This window comes from Seriola dumerili, unplaced genomic scaffold (genome assembly GCF_002260705.1).
Source record: "Seriola dumerili isolate Sdu_G_001 unplaced genomic scaffold, Sdu_1.0 BDQW01000533.1, whole genome shotgun sequence".
NCBI lineage: Eukaryota > Metazoa > Chordata > Actinopteri > Carangiformes > Carangidae > Seriola > Seriola dumerili.
Window position 1 is genome coordinate 21,132 of NW_019174788.1, and position 17,235 is coordinate 38,366.

General features: G+C 39.7%; 1 protein-coding gene across 1 annotated transcript; it reads left to right on the top strand.

The window, feature by feature from the left end:
* The first annotated feature begins 3,699 nt into the window (after positions 1-3,699).
* Positions 3,700-6,186, top strand: LOC111235735 (apolipoprotein Eb-like). Its single transcript, XM_022764251.1, has 5 exons — positions 3,700-3,746; positions 4,045-4,106; positions 4,207-4,360; positions 4,584-4,871; positions 4,966-6,186. The coding sequence occupies exons 2-5, from the start codon at positions 4,064-4,066 to the stop codon at positions 5,309-5,311; spliced, it is 831 nt and encodes a 276-aa protein (XP_022619972.1). The 5' UTR covers positions 3,700-3,746; positions 4,045-4,063; the 3' UTR covers positions 5,312-6,186.
* Positions 6,187-17,235: the final 11,049 nt, after the last annotated feature.

A 17,235-nucleotide genomic window follows, 5' to 3' on the forward strand; every position in this document is an offset into this window, starting at 1 on the left:
CTGTATAAAACATCTGGCCCGGCTCTGTTCAAATATGACTAAATTTTCCCTAATAAGTGAAATTTAAAAGTGCTAGTAGGTATGCAAGGCAGACTAGCTGTTTCCCCTCGGCATCCAATTTTTGGGTTAAGCTACAACTAACTGGTTGCTTGAGCTGTTCATCTTACTATCAACAAGAGAAGGTCACCCAAAATGTCTAAAACTAATCCTTTAATTAGATGTAATTTACAGTGATTTTGCAGAATACTCAGCCAAATAAAAGTGATATTTAAAATGAAAATGCATGTCTCCAACCAACCAAATTTCTGCATAGTTTGAGCTCCTTTACACCCCAGGCTTTATCCCTTCAGCCTACAATGATAAGTACACCATTAGCTTACCATCTCACCCTGAGCATTAGCCTTATGCATCAAACTTGTGACCCCTTCATTACAGAAAGACGGTGCAATAAACTCAGCAGCCCTACTCAGACATTTGGCTCTGTCAGCACACATCTCCATCAGCTGATAACACTCTGACTCAGAACCAAATGATGGGGGGGTATGCTACAGGAAAAACACTCAATTCTGAACTCGAACACTCAGTTCAACAGTTCTTAACCCACAGACGTTAACTGCAGTAACCTCGCTGACTCATCAACAGATGTCTTCTTGTTCGCTTTAGGGTGAGATCATCCTGATTTAACCAAAAACCAAATTCTTCAAACCAGCTTTCAGAGAACAACATCATCAGGCTGGGGTTACTTTGGTTCAAACTATTTAAAGATGCCCTCTCACACACTCCCTCCTTAGACATTAGACATTGCTTCTGTTGTTGCAGAGAGAAAGGAGAAGCAGCTGTAGCTTAGATGACTGTGTCAGATATTTTACTGTATTACCTCACGGTTCTTGATTCTGTTTCACTTCCCTGTGTGTCTTCTGTCTCTTTGTCCTGGTAGCATTGTGGGTTTATGTGGTCGGGCTTGTAATCTGTCTTGTTACATGTGCACTGGTTGGTCACTCTGGTTCATGCACTCTGCGCAAAAAAACCCCACAAAATATCTTGTCAGCGTCTGTCATCTCTGTATTATAGTAGCTGTAGTGAAAATAAAGGTTTCTGTCAGCACAAGAAACAAAACATATTCCTCTGAAATAAGATGGGATAACAGCATCTTGATCAGAGTGTAAAACCTAAGAAGTTGTTGCATTAGAACGGTTTGCTCAGAATAATTGGATTAAAATACTGATCTTGACTTGTGTGTTTGAACTGGACCTGGCTTGTTATCTATCCGAACATATAGTATCTTCCTGTGTGTGACACACCTCCTCAAGTGACACACTATTATCATGAAATTCTGAGGTCAAAGGTTTTTTTGTTTTTAACAGAAAGGTGACACCTAAACATGCTGAGTTTAAACGGGAAATTAAACTGTTTCACCTCATTTTTCTCTACAAGAGTGCAAAGAACATTTTCATCCATAACAAAATAGCTGGGCAATGTGGTAAAGTCTCCTAATCACTAAACACATACTCTTTGGGTTATCACATGTTATCATGTTCTCACACTAATTACCTGACCAAGTGTAAACTTTGTTCTCATGTACAGATGGGTTTCTGTGAAAAATTACAGAACACAGAAATCTGTTGGGTTGACAACAGAAAGGCCGAGTCCTAAAGAGCAAAGGTCATTACACATGGGCAGTGAAGGAATCAGAGTTGAACTTGACAGCAAAAGACACATGTTTTATAATGACTAATGGCAGCAAAAACATACACTAACATACAGTATGCCATGGCTGGTAGGGTATAGCCTAACTATTTATCTGTGACTGATAACATGATGTGTCATTAAAGAAATAAGCCAATTTTCTTCAAATTACACAACATAACAGTTGAAGTGTGAGTTATACAATGTTTCTTCTACTTTCCATGCAGCCATCAACAGGAGGCCAAGCCTTTCACCATAAGTGAATGTAACACCATGTGGAGCCCTCACTGAGCTATGAAACACCAACTAAGATCCTTGCTGCTACCATCTTTCATGTTTCCTAGTAGTGTTGTGCAATAAGATATCAATGACATCTTATCAATGACATTCTCTTTTAAATAAGTGTTTACTTAGGGCTTGGGAATGAATGAACTGTTTTTGGGTCTGGCACTTTGTGATTCAGTGGTGACACTTGTTTTGACATTAGGGAAGTCTGTGTTTGATTCCTTGCCAACAATGATTTAAAATCTTTGTCATAACAAGAAAATAACAGGTCTATCTAATGAAGAAGCCAAGTATGGATCTGTGTACGATGGAGATGGCAGTCCAATAAAAATATGCACCAGTGCTCCTGACATTAAACAAATATTTGTTGCTCAATAGGCTGCATTGAACACTTTCTTTCTTCATCAGCCTTCCCCTTTCCCTAGCCAATTTCAAAATCCTGGAAATTTGTTGGAAATAACTTTCTTATGTGAAAACTGACAACATAAAAAGAGACAGATTGTGTGATTGTGTAATTTACTTCTTTTGTTCATTGTCATGATACTGTTTTTTCACAGTTTATAAAATAGTTTAAGTTCTCTGTATTTTATTCCCCATAATCCCCCTTTTGAACAGGGCTTCCTGCACCTGAGTTTATCCCCAAGCCTGAACATGCCCATCATGTAGTCCTGACAACTAATTTGCACCCACCGGTAGCTGTACTTCATACAGTTGTACTGTTAAGCAAATACATTACATAGACTTTTGGAGCATATGATCTGAGTACAGAAAAATCACATGTTCTCCATTTACCATTGGAACTACAAAGGTGGGACTGTTATGCAAAAATGCCTTATGTGTTGGGGGTTGTGTGTCTGTCAGGGGTGGATAGATGGGGTGTGAATGGCTGGCAGAGACAGAGCATTTTGTCAGAAATGCAAATGTGATAGTTTGAATTACATCCTGGCATTTATATTCAAATGACACCACTTGGTGATAATGAACACCAAACCTGCAAAGTGAAGTGAAGATTTCAAATCTATGACTTAAGTAAAGGTAGCAATATTACCCCACAGTATATACAGTCACACTATAGCTTCAGCTCCACAGGCTACAACATGAAAACTCTGAATGCAGTAATCAACCAGTAATAGCTATCCAACAATATGATATTCAGTATAATAATATTAGTGTGGCTATTCTGCTGCAGAATGTGGACGATTTGGTACTTCACATTTTGCTGTTCATAATCCAGACTTTTATTCAAGACTGAATGCAGGACTTTCTACTTTCATGCTTATGCTGTATTTCTTTTTTTTTTTCTGACTCTAGCCAAAGGTCTGAATACTGTTTCCACCTCTGTCTGTAAGAAAGTAGCATGTAATGGGGGAAGTAACACCTGAAAAGTAGGAAAGCTTCATTGTTTTTTAAGAATTGTCAGCTGTCTGAAAAACAAGAAAACAAAGTAAGCACAGAAACATTGAGCGTGGGCGTGAAACTTTTACCTCGTTATTTCTTGTGACAGCCCTGTTGCTCAATCGCCCCCTCAAACAATGCAAACCGGTGAGAACTTCGGACAATGTGTTGGGGGCACATTGCGTGGAAGGAAACAGGATTCTGTGCAGACAAATCATCATCATCATCACAACCACCACGTGAACGCGTGCGCGCGCCAGCATTATTCACCCCCCACCCCCCTCCCCTCCTGTGACACGCGCAGCAGGAGCAGCCTCCTGGGACTGTATAAAAGCCCTCAGTCACCGGTCAGGGAGCACGGAGGAAGCTCATTCTCTCAGGTGAGTGAAGAGACCGCGCAGCATGCAGAGACAAAAACCGTCCTATTTAATACCAGGATGCTTAGTCTTACGTTATTTTTATTTTCTAAAATGCTCAGTTACTGGATGTGACAATAATTATTTACATCTATGTGTTTCCTTGTTTAAGTTGTGTGACCCGAGTTTTCTGTAGCTACATGCTTAAATTGTAGTTATGGTTAAAAATGTCAAGTTTGCTCTCTTGTGAAATTCTACATCTGTTTGTATTTTATTGTTTATTTTATATATTATATGTTTATTTTTTTTCTTTATTTCACAGGTGAATCTGTCTAACAACCATGAAGGCTGTAGCTCTGATCCTTGCTCTGGCAGTCATCACTGGTTAGTGTTGTTGTAGTTAAGGTTTATCAGCAGCATCTGTTTCTGCATCTGATGTGTACTAATGTATTTAATCCATGCTTTCCACATGTGCCCATAACAGGCTGCAATGCCCGTGCTGTGCGCCAGGCTGATGCCTCCCTAACCAGTTGGGAGGATGGCGTGGATCGTTTCTGGCAGTACATCTCTGAGATGAACACACAAGCCGATGGAGTCTTGCAGCACCTTAAGGCCTCTCAGTTCAGCAGGGAGCTAGAGTAAGTTAACCTGAACAATTTATCCTTCTCTTGCATTCTTATTTTGTATAAGAAGCGATTAGTCCACCTCCTTATTTCCAAATGCCCCTGTGTTGTCCAGATCGCTGTCTTCCTCTTCCTCTGTTCATGCAACCCTTACATCTCCTAACCAACCTCTTGTGTTTGCATCAGCTCGCACTCCTAAGTGGTCTCATTAAAGACCATTTTGTTGTTCTGTTTCCAGCACGCTGATCGCTGACACCATGGCAGAGCTGACAACCTACAGAGATGACATCCAGGCCAAGCTGGGTCCCTACACTGAGACCTCCACTGGTCAGCTGTCTCAGGACCTGCAGCTTCTCGCAAACAAACTGCAGAATGACATGCTGGATGCCAAAGAGCGCAGCACTGAGTATCTGGGTGAGCTCAAGACCATGATGGAGCAGAACACTGACGATGTCCGCAACCGCATCGGCACCTACACCAACAAGCTGAAGAAACGCCTGAACAAGGACACCGAAGGAATCCGCAAGTAAGAGGGGTGGAGGCTTTCAGACTTAAAAAAAAAACATTTTCTTGTCCTTGTTAATATGAAACCTAAATGTCTCCTTCTTCTTCCCCACCAGCACTGTGGCCACCTACCTGGGTGAGCTTCAATCCCGCACTTCCCAGAACATGGACGCCGTGAAAGAGAACGTTGAGCCCTACGTCCATCAGGTCAGCGACACCGCCACCAAGAGGCTGACTGACATCTCCTCCATGCTGAAGAGCCAGGCTGAGGGTCTGGGGCAGCAGTTGGAGACCCAGGCTGAGACCCTCAAGACCCAGATGGAGGCCACTGCACAGGACCTGCGCACCTCCCTGGAGGGCAAGATCGACGAGCTGACCGAGCTGCTCGCCCCCTATGCCACCAAGATCCGTGAACAGTTTGAGACCATCGTCGACAAGGTCAAGGTGCCCGCCACCAACTAAAGAAAGACTCTCAGGGGTTTTTAAGGGTTGTAGATGGTTGGTGGTTGTAGAAAGAGAAATGTGTAAACATCTGATTTCTTTATACCCTGGAAAAGAGGGGAAAGGGGGAAGTTGAGTTACTGATGATATCTTCATTTTGGGTGCTCTACCTTCAGGGTCAAGAGGGTTGATGAGAGGAAGGAGGGAGGATGAGGTGCATCTTTTACAGAACAGTCAGCAGAAAAATGTCTGTTTGGGTTCTTTCCTCTGCGTAGTCACCCTCTCTTCTTCTTTTATCAACGCCCCTTTGTCACTGAACACAAGCACCACAGCTAATAACAGCCTTCAATACACAAACAGGAGACAATTATTTGTAATATGCTTTGCTTTTCTACTTTGAATTAACTGTTCTAGCCCACTACCCCTGCCCCCTCCCTAAATTTTGTATTTTGTTTCCTACCTTTTGTTTGGTTGTAAATATAACTGCTGAGTTTGAGCCTCAAAGGCAGGGATCCCATCCTGTGTCATCCCCAAAATGAACCAAACGCAAGTGTCTTTCATTTCAATAAATGCACTGAATTATGATGATCAAAACACTGGGGCACATAACAGTAATGTGTCTTCTACTTCTTCTAGAGCCAGTGCTCAACCACAAAAGTGCCCTTCCTGTATTGTCTGCATTTCTTGTTGCTGTTGTGTTTCACAGAGAAGTGGAATGTAAAATGACTTGAGGCAAATATGACAATCAGTGAGTAAAGTGTAATGCTGCCTGTTCTTAAGCCTGAGTGTAGAGTGTCCCTTGTGTTTCACATGTCATATGCTGCTCACTATAAGTGCGCTGCCTGTGGCTGCAGTGTGCTGAACAGTGCTGAGTGAATAAAGATACTAGAAAAGATGCCCTTTTTCCGCTTGTTTGTGTCTCTGATCAAACATTGAACATTATTAATCAAAATAAGGCTACACAAAGTGGAGACTTCCACAGAGCTGTCAACGATTCACTGTCGTACATTTAGGCTCAAGCACTGAATATAAAGACACTGTCTAAAATAATCACTTTTATAAATAAAGTCACCAAATGTCCCGAAACCACCATCCTGAGAAACTTCCAATAGACTTAAAACCCCCTGGTGATGCACTTCTGCAAATTTACCTGTCATGTTCTCACATTAAGCAGTTGTTGCATAAGCCAACGTGGGGCAACACATTACATAAGGGCATTTATCTTTTGCAGTTTTTAACCCAACTTCTGACACACACGTGAACACAGAAGCCCACCTCTACTTCTTCGCTGAACTGTCTCCTTAACTTACTGTTCCCACAAACGTAATTCATCCTTAAGTAAAAAAAAAACAGGTATTCTTTACTCCCTCCCTGTACCTGTACTCCACCTCAACCACCTTCTGTTTCTCATCAGCCCTCCTCAATAGGCAAAACCCTCAGCCTACTTTTTTTCTAGTCTGGACTTGTTAAGATCTGCTCCCAGATTCCTTTCTTTTAAGATCCCAGCAGGCGTTTGGGAACATTCTGTGCCCCAGATTGAATTATCTTCATGGTGACACCGTTTTTATCTTGGCTTGGTTCGAGTTATAACACATGCATCAGCGCGTTTGTATACACATATTTGCACAGGCATGCCAACAAGAGACATTCATTCATGCACAAATACTGTTTGTAGACAGTGTGCATATCATTAATCTGCAATGTCCGTCTCTGGCAGGGGACCATTTGTACCTCACTCTTGACACTGTCAGCTATTAAATGAAGGCAACATGCCAAAAAAAAAAGAAATGTAGAAAACTGGGCATTTCTAAATTTATTTAGATTTTTCTGATAATATTTAATAATAATAATTTCTGATATATTTCTTATGACCATTAGGAAACATATCTGCCCCCGGCAGAAACATTATTACACTAGTGGTTTGAGTGCCATTAAATGTAAAAGAAATCCAAGTTTAGGATTTTCAGCTTGCTACACATCTGGACCTGCCTAGGGGGAAAAGATGGTCATTATCGTCCTAAACTCGGATAACTCACTCTTGCAGTCAAAGTTATGCTCTTCCAACTCAGCAGGATTTTTCCTTTGAAGTGTGGAGCAGAGGCCAGCAGAGGACACCATTTGTCCCTTGTTCATCTCCTCTCCTCTCCTCTGACCCCTCCACTTGAATCCATGCTGCATGAAGATGCAGCTGTGTTTTCTTTTTTGGAAGATTAAGTAAACTACATTTGCTTCATAAAGAAACACAAACTCGGTGAGTGTCAAGAACAGAACACACATTGTAAAAGATTGATTTGAAATCACAGAACTGGTATTTGCCCGGGGGGGGGGGGTCACTGTGGTAGCCTAGGAGTCCAAGACATGTACCACATAACTATAATGTCCATAGTGTGGATCCAGCTGTGGATCTATATTTCTTGTAATCTCCACCTCTCTCTGTTCCCACATTTCATGTTCAACTCTCTACTGTATGCTATCAGAAATAAAAGCAAAATACTAAAAAATACTAAAAAAAAAATCTTATATGTAGTAATATGTAATTTATTGCTGTATGTCTCTGAAAGATGTGCAATTATTCATCACTACAAAACACCCAAGTGATTGTATAACAAAACATGTTTACCATTTCTATCTGTGTTAAAGGGCATTCCATGTAAAGTGAAAGAGTGACTAACACTATGACTAGGTGTTTGTCCCCTATGATATCACTCCTTTCAGGAACCAGTGTTTATTTTGAAACTCAGACAAGTGAAACTCCTACAATAAACTGTCCATTGCTGCAAGGATCAGACATGGATGGTAAAAACAGGAAAACCACAAGCATCCTGCCAGTTCAGCACTTCTGCTCTGTCTGCTCCTATAGGGTGTCTGCACTCTGAGCACTGCCCAGCAACAAAAAAACAAAAACGTCCCAGCAAATTAGCAGGTGCTAGCTAGCCCATGACTGCTAGTAACCCCTCCAAAAAAACCCCTGCAGAGATTTTACCTCCTATTACAACCCCCTCTCTTTTCTCCATCCTCTCCCTCCCCTCCAGAGTTGGCACACAACATCAGTCACCACAGGGGCCCTTGGCCAAACACAAAAACAACCTTTTTGTAAGCTTGTTATTGCAAATTGGGAGCACGCAAGACGTGCACTTTCACGCCCTGTGCCTCCTACAATTATTCAAGAGGAGCTTATATGCACGCAAGCACAAGCTCATACATAAACCCATTGGCCACTTCATGACAAAAGAGATGGAGATTTAGTCTTTCAGAGGTAATGTGTGAGTGTTAAGGCATGTGAAGGCTCATTTAACACCATCGTAGGCCATTCATCATAGCAATAGCACCTTACAGGCCGAGTCATCAGCAACAAATGGGCATTTGGCCTTTTGCAGACTGCTTGGTGTGAAAACAGATATATTAAGTAGTGATGAAGCCTTTCAACTATCAGACGCAGACTTCCTGGCTCTAACTCAGGTCACAGTTGTAATGAGGGGTTACTACGGTTCATCCAGCTGTACTGTTTTCTGGTGCATGCTATCTTACAAGATGGACCACATATGGCTTTGTCTGACTTGCTTCCCTTTTAAGAAAGGGAAGGTCTGGATAAGAGAGACATCAAATGAGGCAATGAAAATCTCAGCAGAGTGGTAAATGGAAAAATACATCAACAAAACAGTATCAGTGACTTCTGCTCCATGAAACAGAATACTCATGGTAAAGTTTAGAAATGTATGTCCTGTAATATCAACAATAATATTTAAACAGCAGAGTTGAAAAAGGCATTTCCATTTTATACTAATTTATACTTCAGTTCCACCACAACTCAGATATAAACATTGTACTATATATAGTATGTGAATAACGTCTCTGATTAAAATTTTACACACAAAAATATAATGATCTTAATGTTTTGTTATTAATTAAACTGCCCAACAGAATACAAACCAGTTAGAATTGGCTCCACTTTGACCAAATATGAGCATTAATGATTGCTTACATGTCAATGCAACAATAATAATTACTGAATAATATAATAGCTTAATATTATATTGACACTGGCCACTCTGGATAATGACTTTACTTTTGAAAATTTAAATACATTTTATTTTACACGTCTATACATTTACTTAAAATACAAAACATTTGAATCAGGACTTGTATTTTTAATGGAGTACTTTTTATGTGTGGTACTACTTTTACTTAAAGGATCTCAATACTACTTCCATCACTGCAAAGGTACAAACTATGCAATAATCCTAAATAAAAATACCAGTGTAAATATATAAGAGACATGAAAGTTTTTTTTAATTAAAAAAAATCTACCTGTTCACAAACCAGAATTGTCATTCTTACAGTCAAGCCTAGGAAAGTTGAACCTGATCCTGTAGTGGATTCTAGCTCACCACATAAATCTAGTTGCTTCAAAACCAATGATAATCTATTACCAATAAATGCGTGGCTGTTTGACAAAGAGACAGTACTTGGCCAACACTTCAGGTTCGGATGAGCTTCCAAACAGCTGAGGTCTATTGTTAATAATGCTATCAGTGCTGAACTATGTTCTCTCTACATCACATCTCACCTTATCTATTGACACCACTGTTGCTGAGGGATAAACTCTGGACCCTTAAGGATGCCATCATCTGTGAAATCTCACTTATTGCACTACATGCGCACTACATATGCAATAAGGATACATTTCTTTTATTCTCTCATATTCTTTGTGAATGGTATGTGATTGATGATTAGACACAGTACTCAGTGCTGGGTGATGACTTTAATCTAGATCCCCCTCAATCAGTGTGCTGCATATCACACAATCTTAGAGCATAATGCAAGTAGGCAGATACGTTTGAGCTGGGTTGTTTTTGTTTTTCAGCGGCATCTTTATCATTAACAGTATATTTTAATGAAATCACATTGGCGTTGATCAATGATCGGGGCAGAGGCAAGTCAAGGTTACCACGTGTACATGTTGACCTAAAGTCTGGTGTTTTGCGTCACCCTCCTGGAACCGAGTGGGCTTATAAAGAGGAACACACATAGGCGCTCAAACACACTCGATTTATTTCTCCTCCGAGACGGAAAACAGGTATGTTTCACATTTCATTTGTTATTACTCCAAGAGCTGAAAGGAGCATTTGTTGCTTTATTAACTATAGGACGCTGACGCAGAAACATATAGTTTAACAACTGTATTTCCCCAAAAGTTTTGCTCGAACGTGATGTGACTTATTTATTTATATAACTCAACCGCAAATATCGTAGTAACTGAAGCTTGTAGATGTTACACAATATATGAGGTCGGATGGCTAAGCGGAATGGACGTAAAGGGAGCTGTCCCCCCTCTGTGGTGCTGACGCACGGGGGTGCTATTTTTTAAAGACAAAGAATTAATGTTGTATTGTTCTGACTTTCGATCCTTGCGCCATGAAAACGTCTTTGTGCGCGAGAGTGACCTGAAAAAAACAACGACCTGTCCTCTGTTCCTCCTTAGAGAATCACAGCCAAGATGAAACTGTACCTTGCAGTTGCCGTGCTGGTGCTGGCTTTTGTCGCATACACAGGTATGTCTTTGTGTCACTTTCAGCCTATAACGTCTCTGCTGCGGGTTTTTCTTCTTCCATGTTGTGTAGACTATAATTTTTACTTGTTTCTGTCCATCACGCTCATCTGCAGAGGCTCAGGAGGATACCATCCAGCAGAGGTTTACCAAGTTTGGTGAGGAGATGAGTGAGATGGGCAGGAACCTGGCTGAGAAGGCCAAGACTAGCTTCGAGGGTTTCCAAAGCAGCGATATTGCAGTCAACTCCAGGTAGGTGCACACACCCACACATGAATAAGTACATTCATACTCACATGCACACTTTGACTCTGTTTAACAAGTACACTATTTGTTTGTTTTCTCCTCCTCAGAAACTGGTTCCAGGAACAGCTGGAAAGTTTGAGGGCCAAGTTGGGAGAACTCACTCAGTAGATGAGTAGATTGGTTCATGTCTCCAGCATAGAGCCCCCCACCCCCCCCACCCCCCCTCCCCCCCCCCCCCACCCCCCCACCCTGCACCCACCTCTGGCGGCTGACCTCTTCACTCTGACCCTCATGTTGAGACGCTCACATGACACCCTGCTCTGCTGACTCACTGGTTACATTGCCTCTCTGTAAAGAGAATTTTTTATTTTTTTAAATAATAATTTCAGTGTAATCTATTTCAAGAAACAATGTGAGAAAAGTGCTTCAAGGTCATCAAAAAATAAAACATTTTTTATATAAATTCTGTGTCTGCATCAATATTTACCACTGTAAAGAAAATAAGAACCTTTTTAGCAGAATGAAATCAAGTGGAAGAGCTTATTAAACATGTTTGACATGAATAAATGAAAAATTCTGGTCTATGACTGTATGGCCTCCATATATTTTAGAAATCACGGCATAGTAATTACCCTTTGTACCCATTTTTACATCCATTGCAGAGCTCTAAAATCTTCTTGCTCACACTGACTACAATTGAAGGAGAGAATAAAGAGAGAATTATTTTCAAATCAAGATACATACCTTTTTTTTTTCTTCTTTATTTTTATACGAGGGAAACCTCATGGAAGAAATTGGGATGAACCCATGCAGGCCATTGATTTATTTAGGCTGAAATTTTGATTTATATAAATGATCATGTTTTGCTTTTTCTTACATCAATTGTATATATTCTTGAATTAATGAATCAGTATTTCCAAGATACATATCCATATATCAATAAAACCTATTGGAGTTGGAATATTAACAGAATAAACAAGGTTTTAGATTCACTCAGAAATACACTGTTTCCAGACTTGCAGTCTATCATTTCAATGTATCTCCTATTATATCAGTGTTATACCAAACCTAGGTGCATAGTTGTGCTTCATGGCACTAAAAACCTAATCATGACATGTTTTTAGATAATCAGGTTGTAGCCAGTTCCATATTAATGAGAAATTAACCTGTGTACTCCCTTATTTTTAATCATTTGAAAAAGTATACAAGAGCAGGAGTGTATAATATTAAATTTACTCTGAAATGGACGTGGAAGGTACAGATGCCCATCTAATGAAAAGCTCTGTCGATCAATCAATTCCTGAATGAGGAACCAGTTTGTCTGTAGCGGTTTAACAGACACTGACTGATCAAAATGTGATGAATGGATTTCAAGCACTTTGACCAAAATATTAGTTTATAGCAGGCTCAGTATCGTATGAATGGGCACTAAAGCTGATCACTTAATTAAATAATAGACTGCAGCATCTAACAGATAATAAGTTATTTGTGTCAATAGCTGGTACCAAAGGGCAAGTGCCAACATGGCTGCTTTTCTGGCATTTCACAACTCCCCGGCTAAAGTCACTGTTTATGCTGGGTTAATGATCCACCAGTTGTCCCAGTTCACCGAAATCTGTTCCAGTGAAGAGAACAGAATGACAGAGGTCAGCGGCTGGTGCACGGAGGTCACAGACTGCACAGATTCTGATCATGTTGCATCAGCTGTCGGGGATGAAATTAACTTTAAATCACTTTCACTTTGATTAGTTTAAGATGTCACAGAAGAGTAAAGTGCTTCTTCTTGGTTAGTTATTCGGCCTTTATGGTTTCAGTTCCTTCATCAAGAGGAACCTGCACTGTACATGTTAAGAAAAGTTTGAGCTTCAACTGTTGGATTTGGAGAAAAATCTACTTCCTGATGCATCTAAAATGAAAGCAGTTTAACCCTGAGATTGAGTTTTGTTTCCTAATATAAAGCCATCACAAAGATCGTAAATGAAACTGACTAGTGGCTCTATCATTTTCAAGCTTCACACAGTATTCAGTATATACAAACATACTGTATACACTGTATTGCAAAGAATTGTAAGCAAAACATCATACCTTAATATATTAATTTAAATGTATTTTTAATACTAAATGTTACATTTACTTTGTATGAACTAAATGCATATTCACTGAATAGCCAGTTCATTGGGTACATCTAGATAAAACTAATGCAGTCTAATACAACAGCCCCGCAATAAACACTAATATCAGGCTGTAATTTGTGGTGCTATTGAACTGTATTGCCCCATTTACATCAGTGAAGGTAGGCTAAATAAAAGAAACACCGCTCTGTATAATGCAATACAATTCAAACACCACATTTTATAACATTACATTCTATACAGTGATCATAAAGTTGAATCAAGACCTCTCTGAAATAGATTAAATAAAAACTGAACATTATAAGCTTCATGATGGAGGGTTTATTGCAGGACTATTGTATTAGACTGCATCATTTTCAGCTAAGTATTACTAATAAAGTGGCAACTGACTCTATGTTATGACAAATATAACTTTCCTCATGCATAACGGAAGGCTGTAGTTATGTCAGACACACACACACACACACACACACACACACACACACACACACACACACACACACACACACACACACATCTTTAAATCTGTAGCACAGTTCAGATGTTCAAAACCCGACACACAAAACAAAGAAAAATGTTGATCCCAGCTGTTTAAACAGCTGTGAGAGCAGGTTTTTAAATGCTACACAGTTATGAACTTCAGTCTCAACATTAGTGTTGAGTTGTTCTCATTCAGAACATACAACAGCCACAGAGCTTAAGCAGTGAAAAGATTAAATTGATTTTGTGGTGGACTCTGTTCACAGAACTGCTTTGCTTGGCTGAAAATGTTTATCTATTTGACCCCCCCCCCCCATTCAGCTCTCACTAAAACCCATATCTCTCCCACTAGAACAGAGACTTTGACTGGCCTGTATACATATCAAATGGGCTGAGATATCAGAACCAAAGGGCATTTGGACAGTTATTGAACTCTAATGCTAATGTTGATCTTGAAGAGATATCAAGAGTTCGCAATCTGCAGATCTAAAAAGCAATGTTTCTTCACTGGGATTCTAACATTAACATTGTAAAACAGCAAATATTTAACAGACTAAAGAAAAACTAATCACACAAGTATCTGCAGTGGGTGATACCAACCCTAACCATTGCTCAAAACTTCCTATAATTTCCATGTCTTTGAAAGCTTATAAAAAAAAATAAAGAAACCCTAAATCTAATCTCTTTAAAAGCTTGTTTGTCAACTTGTCTCTGTATTTTCTGTGTTAGTGTTTTCTTATTTATGAGAATATCATAACAGTGAGACTGTAAGAGAGAAAGTAGAGCCACACTGTTTGCTTGCAGTATTTTGCTTCGATCTCTCGTTGTTTTTGTCAATAAAACGTGATGAAGAAAAGAAAAAAACAAGTTGAATGGTCATCCGATCAGGACCAATGTACACGCTCTTGCAGTCACCTAATACAAATAAAGTGGCTTGATAACACTTGTTTCATTCAACTTCTGTTGGCCAGAGTCAGAAGAAAAGGTAAAAAGTCCTTTGTTGTGCATGTTTGTTGATGAACACATGGTTAAATTTTGTTTTGAAATCTGAGATTTTATCTGATATTGTGATGTTTTTATCGTTACAAAGAGACAGAGTTGAAAGAAAACAATACGTTTTATAATATGCTGAGAATATGCTTTGTTGTATATGTGACATTTAACTTGAACTATAAATGGGTCGTGTTGACAGACAATTTTGCATTATAAAAATAATACTATGACAAATAATCTGCTGATGTTTGTGTTTCTCTCATCTCTGTGGTAGATGCATACAAAACTGCCTGTTTTTGGTCTCATCTTACTAATGCAAGGTATGGGTTTTTTAAAAAAAAAAAAATCTGTCTTCAGTCTCAGTTACTTTATCTCTGAGCTTTCTACTAGTGTCTTTGCTCTTCTTGACTGACAAGCATCCTCCTCTGCAGCATGCGGGCCACTTTCGGCCCAGACGCTGGCCCCAGCAGAAGCTGACTCTCCAGGGATCCTGCAGAGGCTGGCAGAGAGGGCCAGGTATTTCTGAACACACTCTGCTCTTCAACAGTTAATGCGAGCAAAATGGACTTGTCTGTAAATGATTACTAGTTATCAGAACTGCTAAAAATGTTTTGTTTGTGTACACATTATATGTACCTTGTTACTCATTTGTGTACTTGTGCATCTCATAGGGACGCAAAAGCTAAAGTCCATGGTTTGGGGGTAACAGCACTGGACTTCCTTGGTGCTTACTATGAAGACCACATCCAACCAGTGACTGACAACTATGTTGGATGGGCCTCTAATGTCAAAAGCTCCATGTGGGAGAAGATCCAGACAACCATTGACAACTACAGGCCATTCAAAGCAACTACTGCAACTGATCAACCTAATCAACACTAAGGAAAACCTCACAATATTGTCACATGACTTATCTACAGTTCTTAACACTCGATGTTGGACTGATCTCAACATCACTGGGTTTTGCAGGTTGTGTCAAATACAGAAAGAATCAAACTAGTTTGTAATAAAACTCCAGGTTATACATGAAATGGCTCCAGTTGTTTCTGTACATGGGCCCAGTGTGTCCTGCAAGCAAGGCAAAGAGAGGTAAAGATCACAAGAGGGAATAGTCAAAGGCATAAATCAAAACAACCTATGATCAGAGGGAAGATTCAGGTAAATTACATAATTTACAAACATTGTTTGCAGAGTCCATTAAAATAATGCATTGTTGTAGGATGATGATTCATCAGAAAGACATTGAACAGTTACATTCAGCCCACTCCTGTTGAGTTTAGTGATAGAGTTTTAGTTCTCTAGAATTAGGACAATTGGCAAAGGAAGACTGAGACAGTAGCAAAGAGAAAGAGAGACTTTAAAACATAATGATACTGATCATTTATCACCCTACATGCAGTCTATCTCAGGCTATGAGGGTGAAAGGTGAAGGCATAAATCCCAGCATGCGTTGCTCTGGGTTCAGCACAGTGTGTCTAGACAGGCCCTGGTTGATTGACCTGCTGACCATTTGACTCTGATCTGCTCTGAGCAGGCATTATAAAGTGATTATGACTTGTGGCTTATGGCTGTAAAAGTAAGGCTGATAAGCAAGAGCTGATCTAATCAATAGCTTTTATTTATTTGTTTTATTTAGCATCTTTTATAAAAGCAGGTAAAAACACATGAGCTTTTTTTTCTTTCTTTTGCCCTAAGACACGTGACAATTATGACACGCATACATAAGGAGATTTTGCAGACACACGACTTATGCAGTATCAGGAGGGCTCCGAGTGCATATCCATATGAATACAGATAAACTTACATTTAAGGAACATTGCATAAGCATGAAGTCATATTTCCACATACAGTATTTAAAGTGAATATCATGTACACTGGACTTTGTTTAGGTGAACGTGTGTGTGGGTGTGTGTGACTATGTGTGTGTGTGTGCGTGCATGTGCATGCACGTGTGTGTGTGTAGGTGTGTGTATGCTCATCAGATGACGTTTGTTTGCAGTCCCCCCCTATATCATCCTGTCCAGATGTGAGGTCCGAGTTACAGACAACTCGCTTTCAGAGAAGACTGTCACTTCTTGGATCTGTACATCCAACACAACAGCAGGTAAGTGTTCTGCTCTTCTCACTGCTGCAGCCTTTGCAGCTTCTCCGCTGAAGCCACTTCTGGGCAGATTAGACTAAAACATCCATTTAATAAAACATTTAGGTATTTGACTTCTTTCTGCATTCTGCAGTTTCATCAACTTGTTTCTCATCTTCAAAGGCTAAAATGTCAAATATGTAAAAGAATATCGATATCTCCATATGTAGAGGTCAATTTTAAGTTCTTTTTCTTTTTCCATTTTGTTTCAGACATGAATGCAAAATATGCCTTGGCACTGATCCTCGCTCTGCAGGGTAAGGCAACATACCAATACAATCTGTACAACTGCATTGTGTGAATGACATGTTTAAGTAAAGCATGGCTTTTATGTGACTGTGAATTCAGAAAATATTACACAAACTCAGAGAGCCATTTGAGGAAACTGACTTAAATGTAAATGCTA